This window comes from Netta rufina (assembly GCF_964035555.1).
Source record: "Netta rufina genome assembly, chromosome: 18".
In the NCBI taxonomy this organism is placed as follows: Eukaryota; Metazoa; Chordata; class Aves; order Anseriformes; family Anatidae; genus Netta; species Netta rufina.
Genome location: NC_140142.1, coordinates 9,942,246 through 9,970,045, shown reverse-complemented (window position 1 = coordinate 9,970,045; position 27,800 = coordinate 9,942,246). Strand labels below are relative to the sequence as shown.

The 27,800-nt window shown below is 52.8% G+C and overlaps 2 protein-coding genes across 2 annotated transcripts in view; both read left to right on the top strand.

Annotated features, from left to right (window-relative positions):
* Window positions 1-565: 565 nt before the first annotated feature.
* Window positions 566-1,498, top strand: LOC311216581 (olfactory receptor 14C36-like; the record flags this gene model as incomplete). Its single annotated transcript, XM_084298114.1, has 1 exon — window positions 566-1,498. One exon carries the CDS (start codon window positions 566-568, stop codon window positions 1,496-1,498), a length of 933 nt encoding a protein of 310 aa, XP_084154240.1.
* A 920-nt stretch (window positions 1,499-2,418) lies between these two features.
* Window positions 2,419-27,800, top strand: part of LOC311216442 (antigen WC1.1-like) — a gene marked incomplete at both ends in the record, with an annotated part of 34,953 nt that continues 9,571 nt past the window's right edge. The window contains 10 exons of the mRNA XM_084297977.1: window positions 2,419-2,443; window positions 13,188-13,502; window positions 15,282-15,596; window positions 15,705-16,022; window positions 16,103-16,417; window positions 16,543-16,857; window positions 17,474-17,782; window positions 18,449-18,589; window positions 19,260-19,355; window positions 20,060-20,212. Coding sequence (XP_084154103.1) covers window positions 2,419-2,443; window positions 13,188-13,502; window positions 15,282-15,596; window positions 15,705-16,022; window positions 16,103-16,417; window positions 16,543-16,857; window positions 17,474-17,782; window positions 18,449-18,589; window positions 19,260-19,355; window positions 20,060-20,212 — 2,302 coding nt within the window. The remainder of the gene's footprint in view (window positions 2,444-13,187; window positions 13,503-15,281; window positions 15,597-15,704; window positions 16,023-16,102; window positions 16,418-16,542; window positions 16,858-17,473; window positions 17,783-18,448; window positions 18,590-19,259; window positions 19,356-20,059; window positions 20,213-27,800) is intronic.

Genomic DNA, 27,800 nt, shown 5'->3' with positions numbered 1-27,800 from the left:
AAGATGGACCAACTCATGCACTACCTGCATGGAAGGCACTCTCTAGAGTTTCTGCTCTCATTTTCCTGCCCTGAAGAGCAGTCAGGAGAACGCTAATGGAGTTGTCTGGTTGTGTCAGTCAGTGAGGCTGTTAGATTATTCCACTGAAAGAGATCTGTAGGTCTGTGAGGAATCTCACAGTTTTCCTCCACACTCTATAACCCTACATAGTTCATTGTTTTGTGACAGATTTTTAGATGTCCTTCTCAGCACCTAAAACACTGAGACACCTGTGTCCAGTGGGCACCTGAAATCCATCCCCACTGGTTTTCAGCAGACGCTGTAGGGCAGTACTGACTCTGGCTGAGCCCACACAGGATCTGTCTGGTCCCTCTACACCCCTAGGAAATAAAACTGAGAGCTAGATGCAGGAGCACGTCTTCCTCAAAGGGAAGGAATAGTCTGCCTTGCTGAGGAGGTTTCGATGAAACATAACATATAACTATAGGTATTGCACAGAAAAATATCTCTAACTTGTTCCGTGTCTTTTCCACCACTGACAGCCATCCTTGCTCTGAGGCAGCAAATGTCCAACAGCAGCTTCCCCACTGAGTTCCTCCTTCTGCCATTCGCAGACACACGCAAGCTGCAGCTCCTGCACTTCGGGCTCTTCCTGGGCATCTACCTGGCTGCCCTCCTGGGCAACGGCCTCATCCTCACAGCCATAGCCTGCGACCAACACCTCCACACCCCCATGTACATCTTCCTCCTCAACCTCGCCCTCCTCGACCTGGGCACTATTACCACCACTGTTCCCAAAGCCATGGCCAATTCCCTCTGGGACACCAGGGCCATTTCCTATGCAGGCTGTGCTACCCAGGTCTTTTTCTTTGCTGTCTTTGTCACAGCGGAATTTTACCTACTCACAATCATGTCCTATGACCGCTACGTTGCCATCTGCAAACCCCTGCACTACGGGACAATAATGACCAACAGAACTTGTGCCAACATGGCAGCAGCTGCCTGGGGCAGTACTTTTCTCTATGCTGTGCTGCACACAGCCAATACATTTTCCCTTCCCCTCTGCCAAGGCAATGCCCTGGACCAGTTCTTTTGTGAAATTCCCCAGATCCTCAAGCTCTCCTGCTCAGATGCCTACCTCAGGGAAGTTGGGCTTCTTATGCTTAGTGTCACTGTAGCATCTGGCTGTTTTGTTTTCCTTGTGCTGTCCTATGTGCAGATCTTCAGGGCTGTGCTGAAGATCCCCTCACAACAGGGACGGCACAAAGCCTTTTCCACATGCCTTCCTCACCTGGCCGTGGTCTCCCTATTCATCAGCAGTGGCACATTTGCCTACCTGAAGCCTCCTTCTATGTCCTCCTCCTCCCTGAATCTTTTGCTGGCAGTTCTGTACTCAGTGGTGCCTCCAGCAGTGAACCCCCTCATCTACAGCATGAGGAACCAGGAGCTGAAGGATGCAGTGTGGAAAGTGATGACTGGAGTGTGTCAGAAACAATAAATGGCCTATTTACTTCTGCATATCACTCATAATATAACTCATTATATTCCCAAATGTTTGTTTTCTATGAGTGTGCCTTGCTGTTTTTTCCTTTTTCTTTTTTTTTTTTTTCTTTTTCCTTACTTATGGAAAAGACATAACATTTTTCCTCCCCTTCATTTTCATATTTGCCTGCTTGAGTGACTCCAAGACTTGGTGGAAACAATGAGCCAGGCTCTCTGTATGTTTAAATAAAAGAAAGGACCCTGTAGTTACTTTCTTGCCTGAGATCCTTCCTCAGACACCTGTGGGGGAACTGCAGGGGCACTTGGCTGTGTGCAGAGGTGGAGGGGAGAAGAGTCCTGGCACAGCAGCATTACCAGGGAGCCTGACGGTTTGGTCTGTCCTGAGGTGCTCTCTTTCACCTCCCACACTCTCCTTCAGAGCCCTTCTCATGCTGTGAGTTCTGATTGCTCTTGTTGCTTGCTCATTGTGCTGCTGTGGGGAAGTCCTTTGTCCACAGGCCAGGGTCTCTAACACAGCTGGCTCCGTACCAGCACAGCCAGCATGAAAGGGGATCTGGCACTGAGGGCAGTTCCTGAAAGCTCAGCTCTTCTCCCACATCTCTTCTCATGGATATTGCAAAGGAACCAACTTAAAGGAGGCTCCTTGCTTTGCTTGTTTCTCTGTGGGCTCAGGGCGACGAGATCAGCTGATCACCAAGGATCAGCTATTAGGCAGGAAGGGCTGATTTCAGAATTGCCAGCTGGTGTCTGGCACCCATAGAGATGGTGACTTCACTTGCCTGTATCCACAGCATGCAATAGGTGTGAAAGTGGGCAGGTGTCAGGGAAGTGCAAGTCACCAGGAGAGCCCAGGGGATTGGCAGGGACAGTGTGTGCCAGGGAGTCAACAGGGCATGGAGCCCACAGAGCATGAGCATGTCCAAGGTGGAGCCACCCAGAGGTAAGGTGCTAAATCTGGGCTGGAACAGGCAAAGGAGAGCTCTGCAACTCCAGGGAACACAGCAAGCACAGAGAAGGCAGTCTGCTGAATTAGTTGTTAAACCTCTGGTGAAATTTCAAAGACTAGATTGAATGAATCACCCCAAAATGTCTCTGCCATTGGAAATGAGTTGGACTCAATGAGCTTTGTGTGTCTCTTCTACAAGGGGAAGGCGAGGAGGTGAGGTAATTTGCAGATGTCAGCAGCAGGGACACTGCCACTGCTCTCCACTTTTCCACTTGCTGCTTTGGGGTCATTTCAGCCTGGGCTGGCTGCTGGGCTGGGCTGGGGAGAGGACCGGGAGGTGTGTAGAGCTGGGGAGGGTCTGGGCTGTGCTGGTCTCCTGGCAAAGACAGGGAGGAGCAGCAGAGCAGGGGCTGGAATGAGCCCTTGTTCTCTGGACACCCTGGCAGATGCTGCCCCAGGACAATGGTCCCAGAGCAGCTCCTCACAAAGACCATTCCCAGCACTGGGCTCTTGACCCAGCTCACACAGGTGGTTTGTTTCTACATGGAAGGACACCAAATGACTACATCAGGAATCCACGTTTGCCTTGTCCATATGACACTGCCCATAGTATTGGTGCAGTGAGATGACCCTGAGTGAACACAAGTGCCAGAAACTACTCCCTAAGGTTGCTATCATGTGCAGTGGGACAGACAGAGTCTCAAGGTCCCTTCTCTTTAGAGGTATGGTCTCCTGGGAAACCAGCTAAATAAAGCAAAATTAGACATCATGACTTTCACACCAACTCCTTCTCTGTAGAGTTCTCACCATTTTCCTAAAATTCATTTCTTGATTCACTTTTCCACACAGAGATGGGCATTTCCTTCAGGATGCACTGGTGTTGCTAAATGCTACATGGGGAAACATGAGGGACTGTGCAGGGTATCCCCTGCACCCACTGCTCCTGGGGGGGGAGGACGTAGGCTGGGAAGAGACCTCCTGAGCACAACTACTCCTTGTAGCCCTGTGGATGCTGGCTGTGAGGTCACTTCTGTCCCAGCCCCTGGCTGACCAACAGCAGGGAGGCAGAGCTTCTGGGGTCATAAAGGCCATTAGAAAGCTGCCCCCGGCAGGATGACACGTATGGGAGGCCAGGGGAAAGCCAGGAAAATAAAGTGGCAGATTTGGTGGAGAGAAGACTGAAGTGGCTAAGAGAAAGGAAAGATTTGGAAGAGAGAAAAGGGTTTCAGGTAAGGGTGCTGATGCTGGAAAATATTCAAGTTAGCAATATTTCTAACTTGCAACCTTAGGACATACATGTAGTCCTACCCGAAATGCCATCCCTCACCCTGAACAAATCCACTGCTCTAATCCCCAACATCAAATCCTACCTTGAACTCAAAGTCCAAACACATCTCCTGTTACCATTAGTCTTAACCTATTGATCACCCTAATCTCAGGCCTTTAATTTCTATTATTAAATTCACAGTTTTAATAGCAGCCCTCATCCCCGAACAAAGCAGATAATAAAACCGTAACCAAAAATCTAGCCCATACCTTGAACAGTGACTGGCTACCCAAAGCGGAACACCAAAGCCTCCCTCTAAGACTCTGCCAAATCCATAAACCTGGAAAGCAAGATCTAATCCCTAGACCCTAACCTGAAGACCTAACTCCCAAATCCCTGCACTCTGATCATGTAATCAAATCAGGTTGGCCCCAAGAGGCTGATATAGATCTGGCCAGGTCAGAGGGCTCAAGGAGATGGGTGGGGATGTTCTTCTGAGGTAGGTCACCTGTGCCTCAGGATCTCAAGAGGAGGCCCATGGCTGGGCAGGTGGGTGTTGGAGTATTGTGCCTAAGGGCCTGATAGGCCGCCTTCAGGCACATGGCTGGTGTATCATAGAATCACAGAATATCCTGAGTTGGAAGGGACCCATAAGGATCATCAAGCTCAACTACTGGCACCACACAAGTCTACCCAAAAATTCAGACCATATGACTGAGAGCACTGTCCAAACCCTTCTTAAACTTCAGCAGGCTTGGTGCCGTGACTATGTCCGTGGGGAGCCTGTTCCAGTGGGCGACCACTGAAAATAATAAAATAATAAACAAAGAAAATAATTCAGCGCCTGCCCCTCCACTCTCCCTCGTGAGGAAGCTGTAGACCACGATGAGGTCTCCCCTCAGCCTCCTCTTTTCCAGGCTGAACAGGCCAAGTGACCTCACATTTGCTTACCTGAAGCCCCCCTCCATGTCCTCTTCCTCCCTCAACCTTTTGCTGGCAGTCCTGTACTCGGTGGTGCCTCCAGCAGTGAACCCTCCAATCTACAGCATGAGGAACCTGGAGCTGAAGGATGCAGTGTGGAAAGTGATGACTGGAGGTTTCTGAGCAGCAAATAACTGCATGTCCATTTCATATCACTCTTAATGTAAACTGAAGGCCAAGAAAGGCCAAGGAAGATCTTGTTGTTTTCTTATTTTTGTTTTTCTTTTTTTTTTTTCTTTTATCATTTTTTTCTCTTATCTCTTTTTTTTTTTTTTTTTTTTTTTGGCTTTTTTGCTTTTCGCTTTACTTACGTGGTGATATATTTTAAAAAATAAAAAAATCCTTTTATTTCTTCTTCCAATTCACTACTGAATGTCTCATGTGACTCTGAGACTTGGTATAAAAGAGGTGTATTTAATAGGCAATTAAATGTTTAATGTGTATTTAAATAAAAAGATGGTTCCTGCAGTGTCTTGCTTGCCTGAGATGCTTCCTCAGAGAAAGGTGGCGGCACTTGGCTGTGTGCAAATTGAGGGGAAAAGAGTCCTGGCACAGCAGCAATGCCAGGGAGCCCCAGGGCTTGGTTTGTCCAAATCAGCTCTCCATTTCACCTCCCACACTCTCCTATGGAGTTCTTGTGTTGCTGCAAGGACTGATTGCACTTGTTACTTGCTCATTGTGCTGCTGCAGGGAGTCCTGTGTCTACAGGCAGAGAGAGGCCAGAGGCACTTCTCTAACACAGCTTGCTCCATACCAGCATCTCCAGTATAAAAGGGGATCTGCTCAGGGCAGTGCCTGAAAGCCCAGCTCTTCTCCCAAAGATGCTCTCATGGATATTTCAAAGGAATGGACTTGAAAGAGGCTCCTGGCTTTGCTTGTTTCTCTGTGGGCTCAGGCAGATAAGATAGGAGTCCCAGGATCATATTTTAGGCAGGAAGAGATGATTCCATTCCTGCCTGTTGGTGCCCAGCACCCATGAGATTTTGACTTCACTGGCCTGTATCCACAGCATGAAAAGCTGTCTTCCTGGGAGAGTCAGGGAGGACCAGCAGAGCAGGGGCTGGGCTTGGACCTTGTTCTCTGGACACCCTGGCAGATGCTGCCTCAGGCCAATGGTCCAAGAGCAGCCCCTTGCAATCACCGTTCCCAGCACTGGGCCCTCGCTGCAGCTCACACAGATGGTTTCTTCCTCTGGATATGGACACTAAATGACTACATCAGGAGTCCATATTTCCCTTGTCCATATGAGACTGCACCCGGTGTGGGTGTGGTGAGATGAACCTGAATGAGACCAAGTGCCATAAGCTGTTCCCTAAGGGTGCCATAAATTCCAGTGGGACAGAGAGAGTCTAAAGTTCGCTTCCCATTGGAGGTACGGTTCCCTAGAATACCATCTGAATAAAGCAATCCTAGTCATCATAACTGTCACATCAACTCCTTCTCTACAGAATTTGCCTAAAATATATGTTTTCCCAAAGTATATATAAAGTTCTTGAATCACTTTTCCACACATGGGTGGGCATTTCCTTTAGGATGCAATGGAGTTGCTAAAGGCTGCATGAGGAAACGTGAGTCTGGGCATGTAGAAGACCTTCTGAAGCATGAGTTGGTTAGCAGGCAGAGTACCCGAGGGACTGTGAAGGGCATGCATCTGGTGCTACTGGGTGGGCTAGAAAGAGGCTTCCTGAGCACAACAGCTCCTTGTGACCCTGTGGATGCTGGCTGTGAGGTCACTTCGCTCCCATCCCCTGTCTGGACAACAGCAGGAAGGCAGAGCCTCTGAGGTCACTAAGGCCTTCAGGAAGCTGCCCCCAACAGGATGACACATTTGGGGAGGCCAGAGGAAAGCTGAGAAAATAAAGGTGGGAGATTTGGGGGAGAGAAGAGGGACTTGGCTAACAGAAAGGAAAGATCCGGAAGAGGTGAGAGGGGATCAGGCAAGGCTGTGCTGCTGCAACACTTACTAGGAAAACATCCATGTCCAGCCCTGGCAATATTTCTAAGCAGTAACCGTAAGCCCTACCCTAACACCTAAATGCTATCCCTCTCTCCGTAAGGAATCCACTACTCTTACTCCTAACCCCAAATCTCACCTGGCGTGGGTTAGCCAAGTCCCAAATCCATAAGGCCTTACCGTACACTCTTAGCTCATTTCTCACCCTATTCCTCGGCCTTTCATCCCTAGCATTGAATTCCAGCCTTAACATGATTCCTCAACAGAGCCCTGAAGAAAATGCCAACATAACATAACATAGTCTCTACACTAGACACAGACTAGAAGCCAACGCAGTAAACACAGGCCTCCCTCTAATACTCTGCCCAACCACTAACCCTGGAAGGCAAGATCTAATCCCTAAACCCTAACCTGAACACCTAATCCCCAAATCCTGCATTCCTGTGGTCTAGTCACCTAACTGAAGCAGTTTGGCCTCATGAAGCTGAGCAGGGCTTGAGAGGTCCTACAGCAATCCCTTGGTCTTGGAGGAGGCAGGTGAGGTAACATGGATGTGGTCAGGTCACAGGACTCAAAGAGGAGATGGGTGGGGATGCTCTGCTGAGGTTAGCTGTGCCTCAGGCTCTCAGGTGGCAGCAGGAGGCCCATGGTTGTGCAGGTGGGTGTTGGGGCACATTCTCAAAGCTTGTTTGACTATTACTTGAACTCCATAGGCTGGAAATACTGCACTGAGCACTTTGGGGAGCTTTCCAGCCCAGAGCAGGTTTAGCACATGCCCTGAGCCAAGCTGCAATATCTCTGAGGAGTCCCATTCGTCCTGGAATCACCAGTGTGTGTGTCACCCCATGTGTCCTGTCAGGAAATGCATGGGTGTGCAGAGCTGGGCCATGATAGTGTGGTCCCTGTTGCTCTGCGATGTGTGTGTGTTGGGTTTGGTGCAAACACCTGGGCTGGTTTCTAACCTCCCCCCTAAACACAAGTGTGGAATAACTCACCCCCTGCCAAAACCCTCCTTGTTTTATCTCATCCATGGAGGGAAGAGCCAAAAAAAAATATCTCTGAGCAATTTTCCCAGGGTTTTCGTCTGCTAGCAGCCCCAAAGCAACAGCAGTGTCTTGCCCTTGCCGGCTCATGGGTCTGCTGGTGCTTGTCTGGGCTCTGCTTTTACCTTGCAGGTGGGAGGTTGTATTGGGCTTACATGGAAAGGGTTTTGTAGCGGGGGGGGCTGCAAGGGTGGTCTCTGTGAGGTGACCATAATTTGCCCCTTGTTAGGGAAGTGCAAGTTCCACATGGCTCCAAAATGGACACACTGCTGGCCAATGCTCAGCCAATGAGTGATGCTGAGCATTTTCAAGGAAGGGGAAAAAATGACATGAAAGAATAGCTGGGAGAGAAATGTGAGAAAATGTGAGAGAAACAACCAAGGTCAGTGAAGAAAGAGGGTGTGGTGGTGCTACAGGTGCTGGAGAAGAAGTTCCCCTGTGGTGCACCATGTTGGAGCAGATCTCCATGCTGCAGCTGATGGCAGACCCCTTGTTGGAGCAGGTGGATGTGGCCTGAAGGAGGCTGCCGCCCTTGGAGAGACCCCTCGGGAGAAAACTCCACATCAGAACTATGGAGAGCTCTAGACAGCCTCTGGGGATGGGGCCTTTCTTCTGAAGACAAACTTATGTCAACTGTTTGACAGATGCTGCACTTGCAAGAACAGGACTCAGGATGGCATAGCCCTTCAGGAAGGAGCTACCTTTGGGATTCCCTCAAAGTGTGGAACTCCTGGCTGTGTCACAGCTTGAGTCACTGCACTGTGAATGCTGACCTAGGTCCCACCATTACAGATCCAACCTCATGCTTTCCCTGCAGCCACTCCTCACAGTCCTCCTGAACTACCATTGGTGCTGAAGACTCAAGCACACAGAGATAAAAGAAAGTGCAAGAATGCCACTGTTGTGCAAACTCAGGGACAATGATACATGCTAGCAAGTAACTGGAACAGGAGCTGAGCACCAGCTCATCACAAGCACCAGCTTCATGCTTAGTTGGTTTGAAAGGACTGAGCACAGGGCATTAGAAAAAAAAATAATAAAATAAAATAAAATAAAATAAAATAAAATAAAATAAAATAAAATAAAATAAAATAAAATAAAATAAAATAAAATAAAATAAAATAAAATAAAATAAAATAAAATAAAATAAAATAAAAAAGTGTTACATCTCAGTGTGGACTCAGCAGCAGCAACTCTGCAGAATGACAACCCATCTGGCCGCTGATAGCTTGGACAAGTGTGCAGTTTGCTGCTTGAAGAACTGTCTCAAGTCCATGCTCAAAGAGTCTGCGTGAAGAGAGATCAGTCCAGTTGGTGGATGTTACCGGTGGCATTTTCCAGGCCTCTGTACTGGGTCCAGTTTTGTTTACTATTTTGATAAATGATCTGACTGAGAAGAACAAGTGCACCCTCAGTATATTTGCATATGATAACATGTTAGCTGGGACAGTTGATCTTCTGGAGAATAGGAAAGCTTTGCAGAGGGATCTGGAAAGGCTGGATTGATGGACTGAGTCCAATCACATGACATTCAACAAAGTGTTGGGTCCTACCCTTGAGTTATAACAACTCCATGCGGCAGCATAGGCTTGGCGAAGAGTGGCTGGAAAGCTGCCCAGCAAAAAAGCACCTGGGAGTGTTGGTTGACAGCCAGCTGAACGTGAGCCAGTGGTGAACCCAGGAGGCCAAGAAGGCCAATGGCATCCTGGCCTGCATCAGAACCAGGGTGGACAGCAGGACCAGGGAAGTGACTGTTCCCTTTCTACATGGCACAGAAATATAGAATGTTTTGTGTTGGAAGGGACCTTAACGATCATGTAGTTCCACCACAGACCCACACACCACCTCCTAATAGGCAGGGACACGTTCCAATAGATCATATGTGCTTACGAGGTCACTGTTGGCTGAAGATAGGCCACGAGCAGGCCCATGGCAGGTGAATGTTCCTGTGATGCCAGTGGTGCCTGCATAGCTGACAGGCTGAGAGCAAGGATGGCCTGTGCTAGACGCTGTGAGGACCCTGGTGCCTGAGAAGATTGTGGGCCAGGAATAAGCACATGGCTCGTGTGGGTCTTTTGGAGCTTATGATGTCATGTCAGCGATGGCACCCCATGCTTGATTACTCCTGGAATCCACCACCAAAAACCCCAGGCACCTGTCTACTGGTGCATCACACTTGTTCATAGGTGAGCAGGTAGCAAATAGGTGTCTATGTGGTGCTCAGGTCAGTGGTGCCTGTGGAGCTGACAGACCAGCAGCAGGCCCACAGCTCTCATAAGTGCTTGTGAGGGCACTGTTGCCTGAGAAGATGACAGACAGGATGGAAACCCATGCCTGGGGAATGTACTTCTGATGCTACTCTTGGCTGAGTAGCTGATAGGGCAGGAGCAGGTGCATGGCCATATAAGTTCTTGGGAAGTCACTGGAGCCTGACTACTTCCATGGCGAGTATGCATCAGCTGCAAGGATATCAGAGAATCACAGTCATAGAATGGTTTGGGTTGTAGGAATTCTAGTGACCATCTAGTCCACATCCCTCTGCTACAGGCAGGGACACCTTCCATTAGGCAACATGTGCCTATGAGGTCATGGTCAGCTGAGGAGTTGATAGGCCAGGAGCAGTCCCCTGGCCTGTGGATGTCATTTGGATGCCAGTGGTGCCTGTGTAAGTAACTGGCTGAGAGCAAGGGTGGCCTGTGCTAGATGCTGGGAGGACCCTGGTGCCTGAGAAGCCAGGAGGCCAGGAATAAGCACATGGCTGGTGTGGGTCTGTGGGGAGGTCACTGGTGATCAATTAGCTGATAGGTCAGGGCAAGGCCCACGGATTGTACAGGTACCTGTGAGGTCACTGGTGCCTGAGGAGCTGGCAGGGCTGGAACACATCAAGAACTTGTGTGGGTGTTTGTGAGGTCATTGCTGCCTGACTACAGGCCAGGAGCAGGCCCATGGCAGGTGAAGATGCTATGGCATCACCTGGAGCTGAGTTGGAGAGAATAATGAAATATCTCACGTAGGAAAGAATCAAAGATCAGTGAGTCCAACTCCAGCCACCAGACAAAAAAAAAACTTATATTTATCTAAAAAAACTGTAAAAACTATAAATATATAATAAAAATATTAACATACATATTTATAAAATAAAATTTATACATAATATGTACAAAATAATATAATAAAAATAATATAGTAATATAAAATAAAATAAAAAATAAAAATAAAAATAAAAAATATTATATAATACAATATAATTAATATAATAAAATATACCGTAAAATATAGCATAATACTCTATAATATCATACTGTATGGAATATAAATATCACATAAAATAATATCATATAATGCATGTATTATATATAATATATTATATAATATGCAATATAAAATAACAAATATTTAATATTAATATATGATGTAATGTAATATATCCTAATATAATATAATAATGTATATGTAAACTGTATATTTTGTATATATTTATAAAAAATATATATTCTTTTAAAAATAAAAAATATGTATATATATACTTATGTGTGTTTGTATATATATATATTGTCCAACACTTCTTGGACTCTGCCAGGCTTGGAGCTGTGAAGAGGCACCGCAAAGCCATGCCTGGGCACGGGGCCAGGAGGAAACCACCGTCTTCCTGCCCGGGCGCCATGTCACGTGGGCTGCGGTTTGTGCACCTGCAGTGGCAGGCAGGCTCCAGCTCCCGACCCGCCGCGGGGAATAACGGCCCCTGGGTGACACGCTGAGAGCCAGGGAGACGCCTGAGGCTCTGGGCTGCAGCTCTGCTGCCAGGGCAGGCCCTGGACCAGCTCTGGCTGCTGCCGGGACCCCACAGGAGGCTCCCTGGGGAGGGACGGGACAGGCAGCACCCCCATAATGGAGCTCTGGCCCTGCCCAAGGGCCTTTCCCAGCTGCTGCTGCCAGCACAGAGGGGGCTGTAGCAGGGGCAGGGGCTGGTCCTTTCCTAGACTGACACAGCCCTGATGCAGGACCAGTCCCCTGGATCCCATGGAGCAGGAACAGCCGGACAATCGCACCTTGGGCTCTTGGATGCTACAGCTTAGGAGATGCTCCGTGCTCCCACAGCAGGCTGCAAGGGGTGTCAGAGCCATCTGCCCCCACACCCAGCCCTACCCCATGATGATCTCCCACCGCAGTGATGTGAGAGCCGCAGCGGAGCCGTCCCTCATATATGGTCATGAAGAGCGCTGGAGAAGTTCATTGGAGAGCTGGGCTGCGTCGGAGGGGAGATAAGTGCCGATAACGTCTAAAAAGGTGCTTACTGCTTTGATTGGCTCCTCCTGCAGCTGGGACAGCATCTGCACAGATATATTGCCCTCCCATCATCTCCATTTCCTTGTGGGTCCCCAGGAACTCCAGCAGCAGGGCCTTGCTGTCAGGACAGGAGCCTCAGGATGGGGACAGAGGGACTCCTGTCCCCTTGGGTGCTGTGGCTGCTCCTCTGGGTGCAGCCTTGCAGAGGTAAGTGGCACCTGCTTTCTTCAACACATTGGGGCCAGTGGGCAGCTGTGCGGTCATTGGGATCCCTCTGGGAGTGGGGTTTCTTTGCAGGCACCACTGAAATGAGAGGCAGAAGGTGCTCGGTCCCTCATCCCTGTGTTTTAATCTGTGCATGTCTGGGTGGGAGAGGGTAATCCATTTCCACATCTCCCATGTATTTGGCAGACCATGCCTGGATTCATTTCTAGAAACCTTGACCTTGGGTACCCTTTTGGGACCCCTTTTTTCCCGGCACTGTCACCCTGGGTCTGGAGGACTCCCAGACAGTGAGAGTGGCCCTCAGTGATCTCCAGGACACAGCCAATGTCTGGGATGCCCCAGAGGGCTTGTGTGCTGTTCCCTGCCCCTGGGATCTGGGGAAATACGGACTCCAGGAGTGCAGGTTGTGTCCCAGTAACAGAAGGGACTGGAGCATCTGCACCCAGAAGTGGTAGAGAAGTGTCCTTCCTGGGGCCCTGGCTAAGCACAGGGACTGGTCTGACAGCAGGGACGGAGAAGGGACGCAGTTTGTTGGTATCCTTGTGATCAACTCAGTGCCCTGTGGGCACCCTAGAGATCCTGGGTGGGAAAGTGTTATTGGGAGGTGCCTGTGGCAGGCAATGAGCAATGGAAGCTGCTCAGGGGCATGGGGCTGTTTGTGGGACACTGGACTGGGGAGGAGTGGGAGCCCTGAGCAGGGCTGGGGGCTGTGTGGGGGTGAGCGGGGGCAGGGTGCCGCTGGGGTGGGAGGAGGTGTTGAGGGCTGTGGGGCAGCGAATGGCCCGGGGTCTAGAGCTGGGTACCCCCAGCCAGAATAGCCCATGGGGAGTGGAGAGACACCCTCACACACTGCCCCAGGGACCGCACGTGGGGCAGGGCTCCCACCCTGGGGCCTGTGACTCTTCCTGGGCAGGGGTCTCTCACAGACCCCCAGTGTGGGGCTTGAAGGTCTCCTGACCCTTCCTGTGTTGGTGTTTGAAGGGGCTGCGGAGGTGAGGCTGGCGGATGGTGGCAGTCGCTGTGCTGGGAGAGTGGAGGTGAAACACCAGGACCAGTGGGGGACCGTGTGTGATGACTCCTGGGACAAGTCCGATGCTGCAGTGGTTTGTAGGCAGCTGGGCTGTGGAGTTGCCCTTGAAGCTCCTCGGAATGCACACTTTGGGCCAGGATCTGGTTCCATTTGGATGGCTGAAGTTAAATGTAATGGCATGGAGTCTGCCCTGTCTGACTGCACACACGATGGATGGGGTCCAACATACTGCGATCACAGTGAGGACGCTGGAGTGATATGTTCAGGTAAGGATTGAACTTGTTCCCTATCTCTGGGACCAGGACAGTGAAAGGGACCTGGCTGTGAGCTCAGGAAGCAACAAGTGGACACCAGAACATGGCTCTGTGTGTCAAGTTGCACTCTGAGCTGGGTCTGTAACTGCTGGTGTCCCTTGTCCCTGGAGAAAGCCCAGTGGGAGCACACTGAGCCTGGCCCTGAAGCTGGAGCAGCCAAGCCTAGGGAGGTGCCTGGGGCTGGGAGAGGAAAGCCCTCACCCTTCCCCACTGTGTTGCCTGGTTCCCATCTTTCTCCTCCCACTCACCCAGGCCCTGTCTGGCAGGCTGGTCCCTATGCCAGGGGAATCTAGAGCAGCTCCCCCAGCCACCAGCAGCCTCAGGGAAGGGCGTGCAATGGCCCAGGACTTTTGGGTTGTACCCCCAGCAGCCAAGAGAACGTCGGCCAAAGCAGAGGGGCTGCTCAGAGTGCAGGAGCACTGGGCTTGAGCAGAGGAGCAGGGTGGCAAGCAGCACCTTGTTCCTGTCCCAGGGTCACCCCAAGAGAGGCAGCCCCCAGTGACATGGCCCCTCCAGGCAGTGCTGACCCACTGCTCAGCCTCTCCTGCGTGCCCTGTGCCCCAGGGGCTGTGCCAGCACCTCCTGGCTCTCCTCTCTGCCTGCCCTCACACCAGGAGCTCGTGTAAACCCAGGGCTGCTCTCTGCCTGCTTTCCTGACCCATGCATGGTAGGTGGCTGGGCACGTGCATGCCCAGCACCACACTGTCCCTGCCGGAGGACCCCCCTTTGCGGAGGATCCCCCGAAGTGCCCCATCTAACAAGAGCCCCAACATTCCCTGGGAAAAGGGGGAGGTTTTGGCAGATCCAAGAATTTCTTGTAACTGGCTTGAGCCTTGTGGGGAACAGCAGGCTGAAGTAGCCCCGAGTTCCTGAGCCTGTTTCCTTGGGCCCACGTGCTGCGGGTGCTGCTGTGCTGGGTCTGGGGCCAGGCAGCCCAGGGTCTCCGGGCAGCAGCAGTTTGTCTGAGCAGTGCCTGTGGCTGGGGGCTGGGAGAGAGGGCAGCCCATGGGTGCTGGGCTGGATTCTGAGGATCAGAAGGGTAGTCCTGACCTCTTTGTGCCATCAGCACCCACTGAGAGCTGCTGGGCTGGCCGTGGGGCTCTGCATGTGGCCACATCAGGGATAAGGTGGGAAATGGGCATGGAAGTGCCAGAGGGCTCTGAGAACTCACAGGTCTCCTTGGTTGCTCCAGGATTTGTCCGGCTGGTCGGAGGGGACAGCCCCTGCTCAGGAAGTCTGGAGGTCCACGACAGGGACCAGTGGAAAGCTGTCTGTCACTCCCACTTTGGTGCCAAAGCTGCCGAGGTGGTGTGCAGGGAGCTGCAGTGTGGCACAGCCCTGTCTGTCCATGGGGCAGCTCAGCTGGGAGAAGGGGCCGGTCCTGTCTGGGACAGAGAGCTGCAGTGTGTGGGGAATGAATCCACCATCCTCTTCTGCCCCTGGGGGGCCTCCAAGGACAAGGCCTGCACCCACAGCAATGGCACTCATGTCACCTGCACACGTAAGGACTTGGGGTGGGAGGGTGGGATGATGGACACTGGGGTTGTGGTGGGGGCAGGGTGGGCACTGGGCTGTGCTGGGTGGGGGACAGGTGGGGTGAGGTGGTGGTCTGCAGCCCTAAAATTAGAGTGCTGCAGGAGGAGAAAGGCACGCTGTCCCTTTGGCCTCTCCTGCAGATCCTGTGGGAACAAGAGCACAAATGTGGCCTCTCTCACCATCCTTTGTCCCCAGAGTACACAGGGTTCAGGCTGGTGAACGGCAGCACAGCGTGTGAGGGCAGGGTGGAGGTGGAGGTGCTGGGGACGTGGGGGACCCTCTGTGCCTCCCGCTGGGACCTCTCGGACGCCCACGTTCTCTGTCGGCACCTCGGCTGTGGCTTTGCTGAGTCCATTCCTGGAGGAGGGCATTTTGGGAGAGGAACCGGCCCCGTCTGGAGAGACTCGTTCCACTGTGACGGGACTGAAGCCCACCTGGGGCAGTGCCCGGTGACTGCCCTGGGGGCCTCGCCGTGCTCCCAGGAGAACGCTGCTGCTGTCATTTGCTCAGGTGAGTGCTGGGCAGTGCTGCAAAGTCCATTTGCCCCTGGTGTGTGACACGGCCACCCACAGCTGGGGACCCCACGGCAGTGGCAGGCTGAATTTCTCCTCTCGCCAGGCCCCAAGTCCCTGCGGCTGGTGGGCGGAGGGAGCCGGTGTGACGGGCGCGTGGAGGTCTTCCAGCACGGGACGTGGGACAGAGTCCTGGATGAGCAGTGGGACATGCAGGAGGCCAGCGTGGTGTGCCGGCAGCTGCAGTGCGGAGAGGCAGAGGCAGCCTACACCCCCGTGAGGGCTGAGCGAGGACCAGGACCTGTGGGGCTGCGTGGGGTGCGGTGTACAGGGCACGAGGCTAACCTGAGCCTCTGCAACACCTCCCTGCCTCAGAGCCACCCTGCAACAGGAATCAAGGAGGATGTGGGGGTCGTGTGCCGGGGTGAGTGGTGCTGCACGTCCCCCAGGTGTCAGGCTGGGAGGGCAGCCAGCCCCTGAGCGTTGGGGTTCTCCCCGCTGCAGGGAGCCGGCGGGTCCGGCTGGTGGACGGGGCCGGGCGCTGTGCTGGGAGAGTGGAGATCTACTACCAGGGGCGCTGGGGCACCGTCTGCGACGACGCCTGGGACCTGGCCGACGCCACCGTCGTTTGCCGCCAGCTGGGCTGCGGAGGGGCCCTGGAGGCAGCCGGCTCTGCTCGGTTTGGGGAGGGCTCCGGGCAGATCTGGCTGGATGGCGTCAACTGCTCCGGGGCCGAAGCTGCTCTCTGGGACTGCCCTGCCAAGGCCTGGGGGCAGCACAACTGCAGGCACAAGGAGGACGCGGGAGTCATCTGCTCAGGTGTGTGCTGGGAGTGGGGCTGGGAGCTGTGGCCAGTGAGACCAGGGTGAGGGCAGAGCCAGTTAGGGCCAAGGCCTTCAGTGGCTGACAACCAAGGACGTCCCTGGGGCCTTTCCTCCTTCCAGAGTTCATGGCCCTGAGGCTGGAGAACAGCGACGGCTGCTCTGGGCGCCTGCAGGTTTTCTACAACGGGACGTGGGGCAGCGTTTGCTCCAACTCCATCACCACCGAGACGGTGTCACTGGTGTGCAAGGAGCTGGGCTGTGGGAATGAAGGGGAACTGGTAACAGATTCTAGCTATGCTGAGCTGTCTGGCACCGCGTGGCTGGATCGCGTGGAGTGTGGGAAGAGAAACAGCTCCTTCTGGCAGTGTCCCTCTGCTTCTTGGCATCCGCAGTCGTGTACTGACCGCCGAGAAGAGGCCAACATCACCTGCAATGGTAAATCTGAGCCATCAAGGCACCAGGTCCTGTTGCCCACTGGGCATGGTGAAATGCAGAGAAGGAACCCAGAGAGGCTTTGACTTCCTGCTTTAGACCCTGTTGCTGCTGGTGGCACAAAGGTGACTTCAGCTCTCAGAGCCACCCATGTCCACCAGCAGCAAACAGCCGGGCTGCCAGTAGCTCCCTGGGGGATGCAGAGGCAACTGCAGGCAAGGTCTGAGAGGAGACCATGCAGGGCTTTCAGGAGTCCCCCCTCCTGGGACAGCCTCCTGCTGCTCTGTGAACCAGGGACCCTGTGGGGCCGAGCACTTGGTTCCCCCCTGCAGTGCCGTGTGTGTCCCCTGAGTGAACAGGGTTCTGCTGCTGCCCTGACCCAGGCAGCATGGGGACGTGTGAGCAGAGGTCAGCTCTGCTCTCTTCTGCATGACCCCCAGAGCAGCCCTTTTCAGCCCAACTTCTCTTTCCTTTGGGACATGGACAGAAAGGCCGCAGGTGGCTGCATGCCCCAACTCCACCAGCTGCACAGGTAGGGAGCTGCCCCTGCACATGCCCCCCTCACCTGGCAGGGCTGTCCCAGCTGTCCTGGTGCCATGGGAGGTCTCTGCCTCCCCAGACAGGGAGAAGATCCGTGCTGTGGGAGGCAAGGATGGCTGCTCGGGCAGAGTGGAGATCTGGCACCGCGGCACCTGGGGGACGCTGTGTGACAATGCCTGGGACATGCGGGATGCCGAGGTGGCGTGCAGGCAGCTGGGCTGTGGCCCCGCGGTCTATGCCCTGGGCCAGGCTGCTGCTGGAGAGGGGACGGGCCCCATGTGGCTGATGGAGTGCAGGGGGACGGAGCTGTCTCTGCAGGACTGCTGGGCCCAGCCAGGGGACAGCGGTGCCTGCCAGCATAAGGCAGATGCGGCTGTGCATTGCTCAGGTGAGCAGTGGGGCTGGGAGACATCGCTGGGGGCTTGGCAAGGAGCTGTCTTGGGCATCTGCTCTTCTGGATCCTGGCATGGCCCCGCTGCTGGCCTGAGCAAGGGTGTTTCTGCAGAGTGGGGGGCTGGTGTTGGGTGGGGAGCAGCCTCTGTGGGGCTGGATGTGCCAGCACATCCCCTGGGCTGCCTGCACTGTCCTGTGAGCAGCCCAGAGCAGTGGTGCTGGGCCCTGTCCTTGCCACCCTGCCCAGCCCCAAAGGAGGGACAATTCAGGTGGCACATGCTGGGGTCATTTGCCAGGGAGGCTGCCTGGTGCCACAGCCCCAGCCTCTCAGCCCAGCTCCTCTGCTCCCCTGCAGCTGCACCCAGGACAGCAACACCCCCCTTGCAAGCAGGTAAGCTGTCCTTCCCCAGGGCTGGGGCTGTCCATGTCCACGCTGTGACCCACAGCCAGGGGAAGGGGCTCCTTGCTGGGCTGTGAGACTCCCAGAAAGCCGAAGCAGCTGGGAGAAGTCTGTGATGGACCCAGCAGGGTGGGAGCTGCCCCATCACCCAGCCCTATCCGCCCCCCAACCCCTGCTGCCTTGTGTGGTCAGGAGTGGCATGTCCTGCCCCCAGCCTCTCCCTTGTCTGATGCTGCCCCTGCCATGTTCCTGCCCATGCAGATCCCTCACGGGGCCGTCCGACCGCCAGCAGCGATAGAATCTCGGTGCCTGTCGTCATCTGCATCATCCTGGGGGCCCTCCTCTGCCTTCTCCTGGCCCTCCTGGCTGGGCAGGTGCGAAGCGCCAGGGCTCGGCGCAGAGGTGGGTCCTTCCCCAGTGGTCCTGGGGGTAGATGCCTCCTGGCAGGGCTGGGGGTGCTGGGGGTGTTGGTGTTCTGGGGCACAGAAACAGAGCCGTGTGCTGCCTCCTGCCCCATGTGCAGCCCCACTGACTGACAGACCATGGGGCACCAACATCAAGGGGTGGAGAGAGCCCAGAGCCTGAGGCATCAGTTCTGGGGTGAGAAGAGAAATGTGAGAGCTGGGCTGGGTGAGAAGGGGAGGATGCACTGCTGGCAGTGCTCTGGGCAGCACTGGCAGGAGGAGCATGGGGCAGTGGAGTCCATCACCGTTGTATCAGCCACCCCCCAACAGGGCACGGGCTGTGCTATTGATGTGTGGGGCAGAGATGGAGCAGCTCCATGGGGAGGAGAAATGGGGAAATTGGTGCAGGGTCTGCACTGGGATATGACCTGGGGACCAAAGGGGCACAAGGGTTGTCTCCAAAGGGATGGTGCGAGGCTGACTCTGCCCCAGACCATCTCCATGGGAATGCTGCCCTCCATGGGGATGTGGCCTCAGTGCCAACACAACACAGCGGGGCTGTGCTGTGGGGACAGCCCTGTGCTGGCCCCAATAATGGGGCTGGGGGAGCCCAGTGGGGTCCTGTCCCTCTCTGCCCATTCCCAGACCAGCCCTGCCTCTGTCCCCAGGCTCCGGGAGAGCTGGGGAGCCCTTCGCTGAGGCCGTGTACGAGGAGATCGCTTACAGCCTGGCGTGGGAGAAGCAGCCGAGGTTCAGTCTCTCAGGTGGGTGCAGGTCCCTGTGGAGGCACATCTGCGGGGCCCTTTCTCCCTGCCCCAGACCAGGGCTGTGTCCTGCAGCTCCTGCCCATGGTGCCCAAAATCGCTGGGCTGTGGGGATTTTGGGAGAGCATGCAGGTGCTGAGCCCCAAAAAGGAGCTTCTTCCCCACCAGCTCTGCCCATCCCAGAGCGGATAGCCCCTCTTTGCTTGTCCCTGAATCAAGGACTAAGTGAAGGGCTTTCCCGGGGCAGCTGTTGGAGTCCCTCTGAGAATTGTCTCTTTCCAAGGAACTGGTCTCCTCCCCATGCACCCCCAACTCTGTCGGTGCCCATCCCCAGCAGTGCTGACCACCAGTCAGGGCAGCAGGGCTCATCCCACAGCACCCACTGCAGCTCTCTGCAGCCTCCTTTTCAGAGGGGTCCCTGACCCAGCTGCAGCCCTACCCCAGGCACATGAGGAGGAGGATGGTCTGTGGCCAGACCCAGGTATAAGAGGTGGTGAGGGGAGGAAGGGCTCCATTTCTCCTCCCTGCAGACAGACCAGATGAACAGCAGTGCCACCGAGTATTATCAACAGAGCTGGAAGCATGAAGGCTCTGCTGTGACCCTGACACCAGCAGCATGTCAGCCCTGTGTCCCCACACACCCTCCCATCCTCTGCTCTGCAGGACATCTCTTCTCATTGCCACCACCTTCCCTCTCCTTTCAGATGTCCCTGTCCTGCCCGGAGGTTACCCAGCAGATGGCTATGATGATGCTGGGGAGGTTTCTGACCCTGGGGAGGATCCTGTGCCTGGGCAGGGGGACTGGGAAGTGCCCAGGACACCAGAGGAAGGAGACGGGCGCAGGAATGCAGTCACAGGTGAGAGGGCAATGCAGCACTGCCACTTCCTAGGTGCCAACCCCAGGCCTAGGAGAATCCATGCCATATTGAAAGCCTGACCATCCATGGAGAACCTGTCCTGGGATATTTTGTGGGGGCTTGGAGAATGGGCTGAATGTCTCAGGCTGGTGAGGACGAGGAAGGTGATAAACAGCCCCGAAGGGCACCCCACAGGCCCAACCACAGCAGCCTGCCTTGATGCTTATAGGGGGAAGCCTGCACTCCCGGAGAAGTGCTGGGGTCCCTGGAGCTGAGGGAGACACCTCGTCACCTTTCCTGGGGAGCACGGGCTATGACGATGTTGAAGAGGTGTCTCTGGCATGTCCCCATGAGGACACCCAGGATGTGACACCAGAGCCCCATGCACAAGAGTTCCAGAGCCCCAGGCCAGCAGAGCCCAGCCCTGCTGAGCAGCTGGGTGCAGCCAGGAGGGAGGAGAGCTCAGTGCCACTGGGAGAGCCTTGAGCATCAGGGAATGGTCTGGTCTCCCTTTTCCAGCAGTCAGCAGATGCACATGGGTATTTGCCTTCTTGGTATTCCCCTGTTTTTATGCTGCATGTTGGTATTTGTTCATATTAAAACCCTCTGGGGGCTTTGCCCCAGATCCAGTCTTCCCTGACCATGTTTCTGGACATCTCCCTGAGGCTGATGGAGTGGAGAGGAGCTCAAAGATGCAATGGCTGGGAAGGGACACATCTTAGAGCCAGCAGGATCGGGGTCTGGTTTGGGGCTGACAGAGCCCCTGGTCCCTGGACACTATTCCTACTGACAGAGACATTTCCGTCCTGCCAGCCACAGGCAGTTTCCAGGCAAAGTGGATCTCTGGGAAGTCCCATGAGACACTCCCTTGCAGTGCCCACCTTCTGCTGCCTTGGGCCCCCATGAAGCCCAAGGATGTCTTCCCAGCACCCACAGGCAGGGAAAGATCAGGTAAAAGAGCTGAACAGGGCGATGTCTTGGACCCTTGGGCAGGACTTGGCACCAGCTCCTGCTGGTGGGTCCCCACAGCCCTCCAGGTCTTCCCCAGCAGGCTCCTCTGCTGCAGGCTGGGAGGTGCTTTTGGTAGTGGGATGGTGGGCTGCAACACCTATTGGAGCATCTATTTAATCCCTTTGGGTCATCTCTCATGGCTGTGTATAGTCTTCTCTGGGTGAAGAACTGGCTGGAGGGCCACGCCCAGAGGGTTGTGGTTAATGGAGTTAAGTCCAGTTGGTGTCCCTTTACAAGTGGCATCGCCCAGGGGTTGGTACTGGGGCCTATCTTGTTTAATACCTTTATTAATGTCCTAGATGAGGGGATTGAGTGTACCCTCAGTTAGTTTGCAGATGATGGCCTGAGCAGCCATTCCTGCAGCCCCTGCCCATGCTGCCCACAGCCCCCCAGCTGGTGGTGCTGCTCTGCAGAGCAAGGGGGCTGTGGTGTGTGGAGCTGTGGGGGCACTCTGCAGGGCCGTGCTGGTCAGGCTGGGAAGGCAGAGCCAGCTGGTGGGGGGCACTGCCACTGACTGCCTCCCACACAAGTGGTTCCTTGGCCATGGATAGCCGGCACAGATAGCCGGCCTTCTTCAGAGTCAGAGACTCATGGAATATTCTGAGCTGGAAGGGACCCACAAGGATCATCGAGTCCAGCTCACTTCCAATGTCAGGATATGTTTTGGGGTGATTCACTGTATTCAATCTATGAAATTTCACCAGAGGTATAACAACCAATTCAACAGAGAGCTTTCCCTATGCCTGCTGTGTTCCCTGGAGTAGCAGAGCTCTGCTTTTCCTGCTCCCACCCAGATTTAGCACCTCAGGGTGGCTCCACCTGGGACGTGCCCATGCTCTATGGGCTCCACGTGCTACTGACTCCCTGGCACACACTGTCCCTGCCGAGTGCTTGGGCTCTCCTGGCAGCTCCCTCTTTCCTCCTGAAAGACGCCTGCCTGCCATCATCCCTCTCACCTACTGTGTACAGAGGCAGGTGAATTCACTGTCTCTGTGGTGCTATCCAAGAACAGGGAACAATCACAGGTGCAGCCTGGCAGTGCTGCTGTGGCAGGACCCTTCTCCCCTCCACCTCTGCCATGTGTCCCTGAAACTCCACCACAGGTCTACAAGGAAGGGTATCAGGCAAGTAAGTCAATGCATGGTCCTTTCTTTTATTGAAATACAAAGAAAGCCTGACCCACAATTTATACAAAGACTTGGAGTCATGTGAGACAGGTACATACAGTGTAGGAAGGTATGAACAATGGTATTTCTTTGTGGGAAACACTATGAGGAGTAAAGCAAAGTAAAAAAGAAAAAAAATAGAAAAAAAATAAAAAGATTTCTGGGTCTGTATACAGTTAACATTAAGACCATATGCAATTTATTCCTTCTGAAAAACATCCAGTCATCACTTTCCATACTACATCCTTGAGCTCCTGATTCCTCATGCTGTAGATGAGGGGGTTCACTGCTGGAGGCACCACCGAGTACAGAGCTGCCAGCAAAAGATTAAGGGAGGAGAAGGACATAGAGGGGGGTTTCAGGTAGGCAAAAAAGGCAGTGCTGAGAAACAGGGAGGCAACAGCCAGGTGAGGGAGGCATGTGGAAAAGGCTTTGGATCGTCCCTGCTGTGAGGGGATCCTCAGCATGGCCCTGAAGATCTGCACGTAAGAAAGCACAAGGAAAACAAAACACCCAAAGGCTAAACACACACTAGGCACAAGAAGCCCAACTTCTCTGAGGCAGGCATTTGAGTAGGAGAGCTTGAGGATCTGGGGAATTTCACAGAAGAAGTGATCCAAGACATTGCCTTGGCAGAGGGGGAAGGAAAAGCTATTGGCAGTGTGCAACACAGCATAGAGAAAGCCACTGCCCCAGGTAGCTGCAGCCATGTACACACGATTTCTGCTGTCCATTATTGTCCCGTAGTTTCAGCTGAGTCAAACCAGGCATCTCATATTTTGTTTGCAGTTCAGAGGCTAGAAGGGGGCTTAGCTGCCTCCCCGTGCCTCACAGAATCCCACTGGAGTTGGGATTCCTCTTGCCTTGGTTCAGGTGGGCACAAACCAGGCAGCATGGAAGCTGCTTGTCTCAGCTCTCAGCACTTTGAATGGAGAAAGAGACCAAGAGGAAGCTGTTCAGAGGCAGACACCAGGTGATATTGGAGATGGCAGAGTGACATCTGAGTGATATTTGAAGTGCCTAATTCTTCTGGGCCATAAACAGAGATTTTATTATTGCATGTACAATATAATATAAACGTAGCCATTGCTCAATAGCAATGAATAAATAAAATAAAAATAAAATAATAAATAAATAAATAAAATAAATAAAAAAGAAATAAAAGAAATAAAAGGCATGCTGTGACCTGGTTGCCATCACTGGAACGTGGTGGGACCACTCCCATGACCGGAGTGCTGCAATGACTGGTTATGGGCTCTTCAGAAGAGACAGACAGAACAGAAGGGGTGGTGGTGTGGCTCTCTATATTAGGGAGTGTTTTGATGTTGCAGAACTTCAATCTTGGAATGATATTGTTGGGTACCTATAGGTTAGGGTCAGCGGGAAGGCCAACGAGGCAGGCATCCTGGTGGGGATATCTTATTGACCGCCAAACCAGGATGAGGAGACAGATGAGGCATTCTACAAGCAGACTTTGAGCTGGTCAGGACACTGGTTGGCAGAGTGCCTTGGGAGGCAGGTCTGAAGGGCAGAGGGGTCCAGAAAGGTTGAGCACTCTTCAAGAAGGAAATCTTCAAGGCTCAGGAGCAGACTTTCCATCCCCACGTGCCCAAAGATGAGCCAGCATGGAAGAAGACTGGCCTGGCTGAACAGAGAGTTGTGGCTAGAGCTTAGGAAGAAAAAGAGGGTTTAGGACCTTTGGAAAAGAGGGCAGGCCACTCAGGAAGACTATAAGGATGTCATGAGGCTGTGCAGGGACAAAATTAGAAAGGCCAAAGCTCATCTGGCGCTCACTCTCGCTGCTGCTGTTAAAGATAACAAAATGTTTTTATACATACAGAAACACAAAAAGGAGGACTAAAGAGAATCTTCATCCTTTACTGGATACAGGAGGAAACTTAGTGACAAGAGATGAAGAAAAGGCTGAGGTGCTTAATACCATCTTTGCCTCAGTCTTTAGCGGCAAGACCAGTTGTTCTCTGGGTACCCATCCCCCTGATTGGTGGAAGGGATGGGGAGCAGAATGTGGCCCTCATATTCCATGAGGACATGGTTGGAGACCTGCTACAGCACTTAGATGTACACAAGTCAGTAGGGCTGGATGGGATCCACCTGAGGGATCCCAACCCTCATCCTCCAGTAGAGAGGTGGGCAGTAGTCTATTCTCCCACGTGCCCTTTTATAGGACAAGGGGGAATAGGCTAAACTTGTTCCAGAGGAGGTTTAGGTTGGATTTTGGTAAACACTTCTTTACGACGAAGGCAGGAGGAGCCTGGCCAGGAGAGATGTAAGATTTGGGGGAGAAAAGAGGAGCTTGGACAGCAGAAGCTAGCTATTTTGAAGAGGTAAGAATATTCAGGTAATGTTGATCCCACCATAAAGCTGACTTGAAGCAGCCATGTGAGGCCCTTACCCTATTTTAACCTCTTCCATTAATACCTAAATCTAAATGCCACTCCACACCCTGGCAGGAATCCACCGCTCTAATTTTTGACCACAATATCCCCTGAAGCCAAAATTAGTCCATAACCCCTTTCCATTACCTTTCCTCTCTTGCTCACCCTCATCCCCGCCCTTAACAATAGCATTAAAATGCTCTATTTATCCCTAGTCTTCTTGCAGACCTAAACAAAACCCTCAACCAAACAACTTGCCCATACCCTAACCACAGACCTGACACCACAAGCAGAACACCAAACCCTCCCACTAAACATCTGCTTAATCTCTCACCCAGAAAGGATTGCCATAGTCCCTAATGCCATACATGAACAACTAACTTCCAAAGCCTGTCTTCCTGTGCATTAACCTTCTCAACTTTAACCCTTTTCCTAACCCTTAACATAGGTTCTTGTTCTCTTGGGGCAGGTCAGGAACCATGAGATTGCTGTGCAGTCACATGGCATTCAAAGATGAACGTAAGGGGCCATGGATTTGATCAGCTTGTAGGCCACAAGGAGGAGATGGGTGGGAATGCTCTGATGAGCTCAGCTCTACCTCAGGATCTCCCAAAATAGCAGGAGGAACTGGCCTGTGAAAGGGACTGTGAGGTCACTTCTGTCTCTGCAGTTGATAGGGCAGCAGCAGGAACGTGTCACAGAAAGGGACTGTGAGGTCACTTCTGTCTGAAGTAGCTGACAGGTCACACTTATACCCTGGATCTGTACTTTTCATCTGATAACTGCCAGTGGTCCTGGTAGACCAGCAGAAGGCACCTGTTTGGCATGCTGACTGTGGGATCCCCTCTGCCTCCATACCCAGGAGGACCCAGACAGAAAGAAGGCCTGAATGTGGGTTGTCCTGTCCCTTCTGTTTGAGTCCATAACTGGACAGCAGCAGGCACAAGGCTTGGGTGTGTCTGCAAAAAAGTCTGTAAGGTCAGCAGCCGGACCACGGCTTGGAAGATCCTGGTGAGGTGACTGCTGTCTGGTTAGTTGACAGGCCGCAAGAAGGCCAATGGGTTGGGAAGCCTACTTTAGGACTGGTTTCCACCCAGGTGGAACTTTCTTTGGTAGTAGGAAAGAGCAGGAGAGAAAAACCTGCCAGAAAGTGCACCTTGGAAGGTTGGCACTGGCCATGAAGAGGAAGAAATGTCCCTCAAAGGGTTATGCTGTGGTGCTAGAGGTCACCCAAAGGGTGTCTTTGATCAGCCCATGGCTTTGTGTTTGAAGGAACAGCTGGTGAGGGTTGATGAGACATTGGTTAAACCATGGAAATGCCAGAATGAGAGCAAGGTGGTGAACAGAGATGGGTGTCTGCAGCCTTCAGGGAAATAGGGCAAAGTGTGGGGCAGCACAGGGAAGTCTGAAGAGGACAAAGAGTTGGGCACTGGCAAGAAGAGAAGGCACCAGCAGCCCTGACATTTTTGTCCCCTTGGATAGAGCTTATGAGGAGATGAGATGCAGTCATTGCAAGGAGCTCATTGCTTTCCTGAGACCCTGTTCAGAGGCAGGGTGGTGTCATACCATTGTTCTTCTTGAGGCATCGCACTGCCCACCACATCCCACAAACCCCCAGAAAGAGCCCTGAGTAAGTCGTGGGGGTGCAGGATCTCCCCACCCAGTAGCTGGAGTCAGGACCTGGCCCTTTTTCTGCAGCACAACAAACCCAGACTTTTCTCAGCACAGTGCTTTGCCTATCTGTAATCATGGCCTCCAATTATCTGCCCTAAGAAGTCCCTGAGGAGAATCTCTTGGTAACAGCCCTCAGTGGGGCCCATTAATACTCCAAGTCACTTCAACTTCTCCTTCTGACTTTACTTGCTCGAGCAATTGCATCATTCTCCTCTCAGTACCTGATGTTCACAGATTGAGCACCAAAATCCACCATGGAACTCATTAAAATGCAGAAACACCTAAGGAACCATATGTCTTCCATAGTGTTACTCATATCCTCAAGACTTGAACAGCTAATTGGAGAGCTTTCATGGTATAGTTAAGGAGGAAGATTTCAAAAAGCACTTAATACAAATCGTTTATCATTTGAAAGGGTGAATGTTGTTGCATTTCAGTTTTGAACATCTTTCTTCAATTGATATTAATCCTGGACTTCTCCTGTGGAGACATCCATACAGAGGAAAAGTAGACTCTTGAGGTCTGACAGTGCATGGACAACCTTGCTCCTCACCACCCCAACCCTGACACTTCTTTCATTGGCCACCTGGTGCTTGCATCACTTTTTTTTACTCCACACTTCTGCACTGAAGTCTGCAGCTGGATGTTACAGCCCCTTTGCACAAGCTCCCACCTGCTTTCCTTAGAAACCTGGCTGCACACAGAAAGGTTTCTCCTTATTTTAAGACAGTCAACAGGGAAACATGCAGCAATTTTCCAAACAGCAAAGCAAGCTCCTCATCTTGTATGTCTCCAGTCAGGCTTACCTCACTGGTTTATCCTCACAAAAGCATGACTGTAAATTAAGTATTTTATACTGATTGATAAGAAATTATAGGTATTAAGATTAGTATTATTCCATATAATTTTAATTCAATGATAAATGATCACAGAATCACAGAATCACAGAATTTCTAGGTTGGAAGAGACCTCAAGATCATCGAGTCCAACCTCTGACCTAACGCTAACAGTCTCCACTAAACCATATCCCTAATCTCGACATCTAAACGTCTTTTAAAGACTTCCAGGGATGGTGACTCCACCACTTCCCTGGGCAGCCTGTTCCAATGTCTAACAACCCTTTCGGTAAAGAAGTTCTTCCTAACATCCAACCTAAAACTCCCCTGGCGCAACTTTAGCCCATTCCCCCTCATCCTGTCACCAGGCACGTGGGAGAACAGACCAACCTCCACCTCGCTACAGCCTCCTTTAAGGTACCTATAAAGAGCGATAAGGTCGCCCCTGAGCCTCCTCTTCTCCAGGCTGAACAAGCCCAGCTCCCTCAGCCGCTCCTCGTAGGAC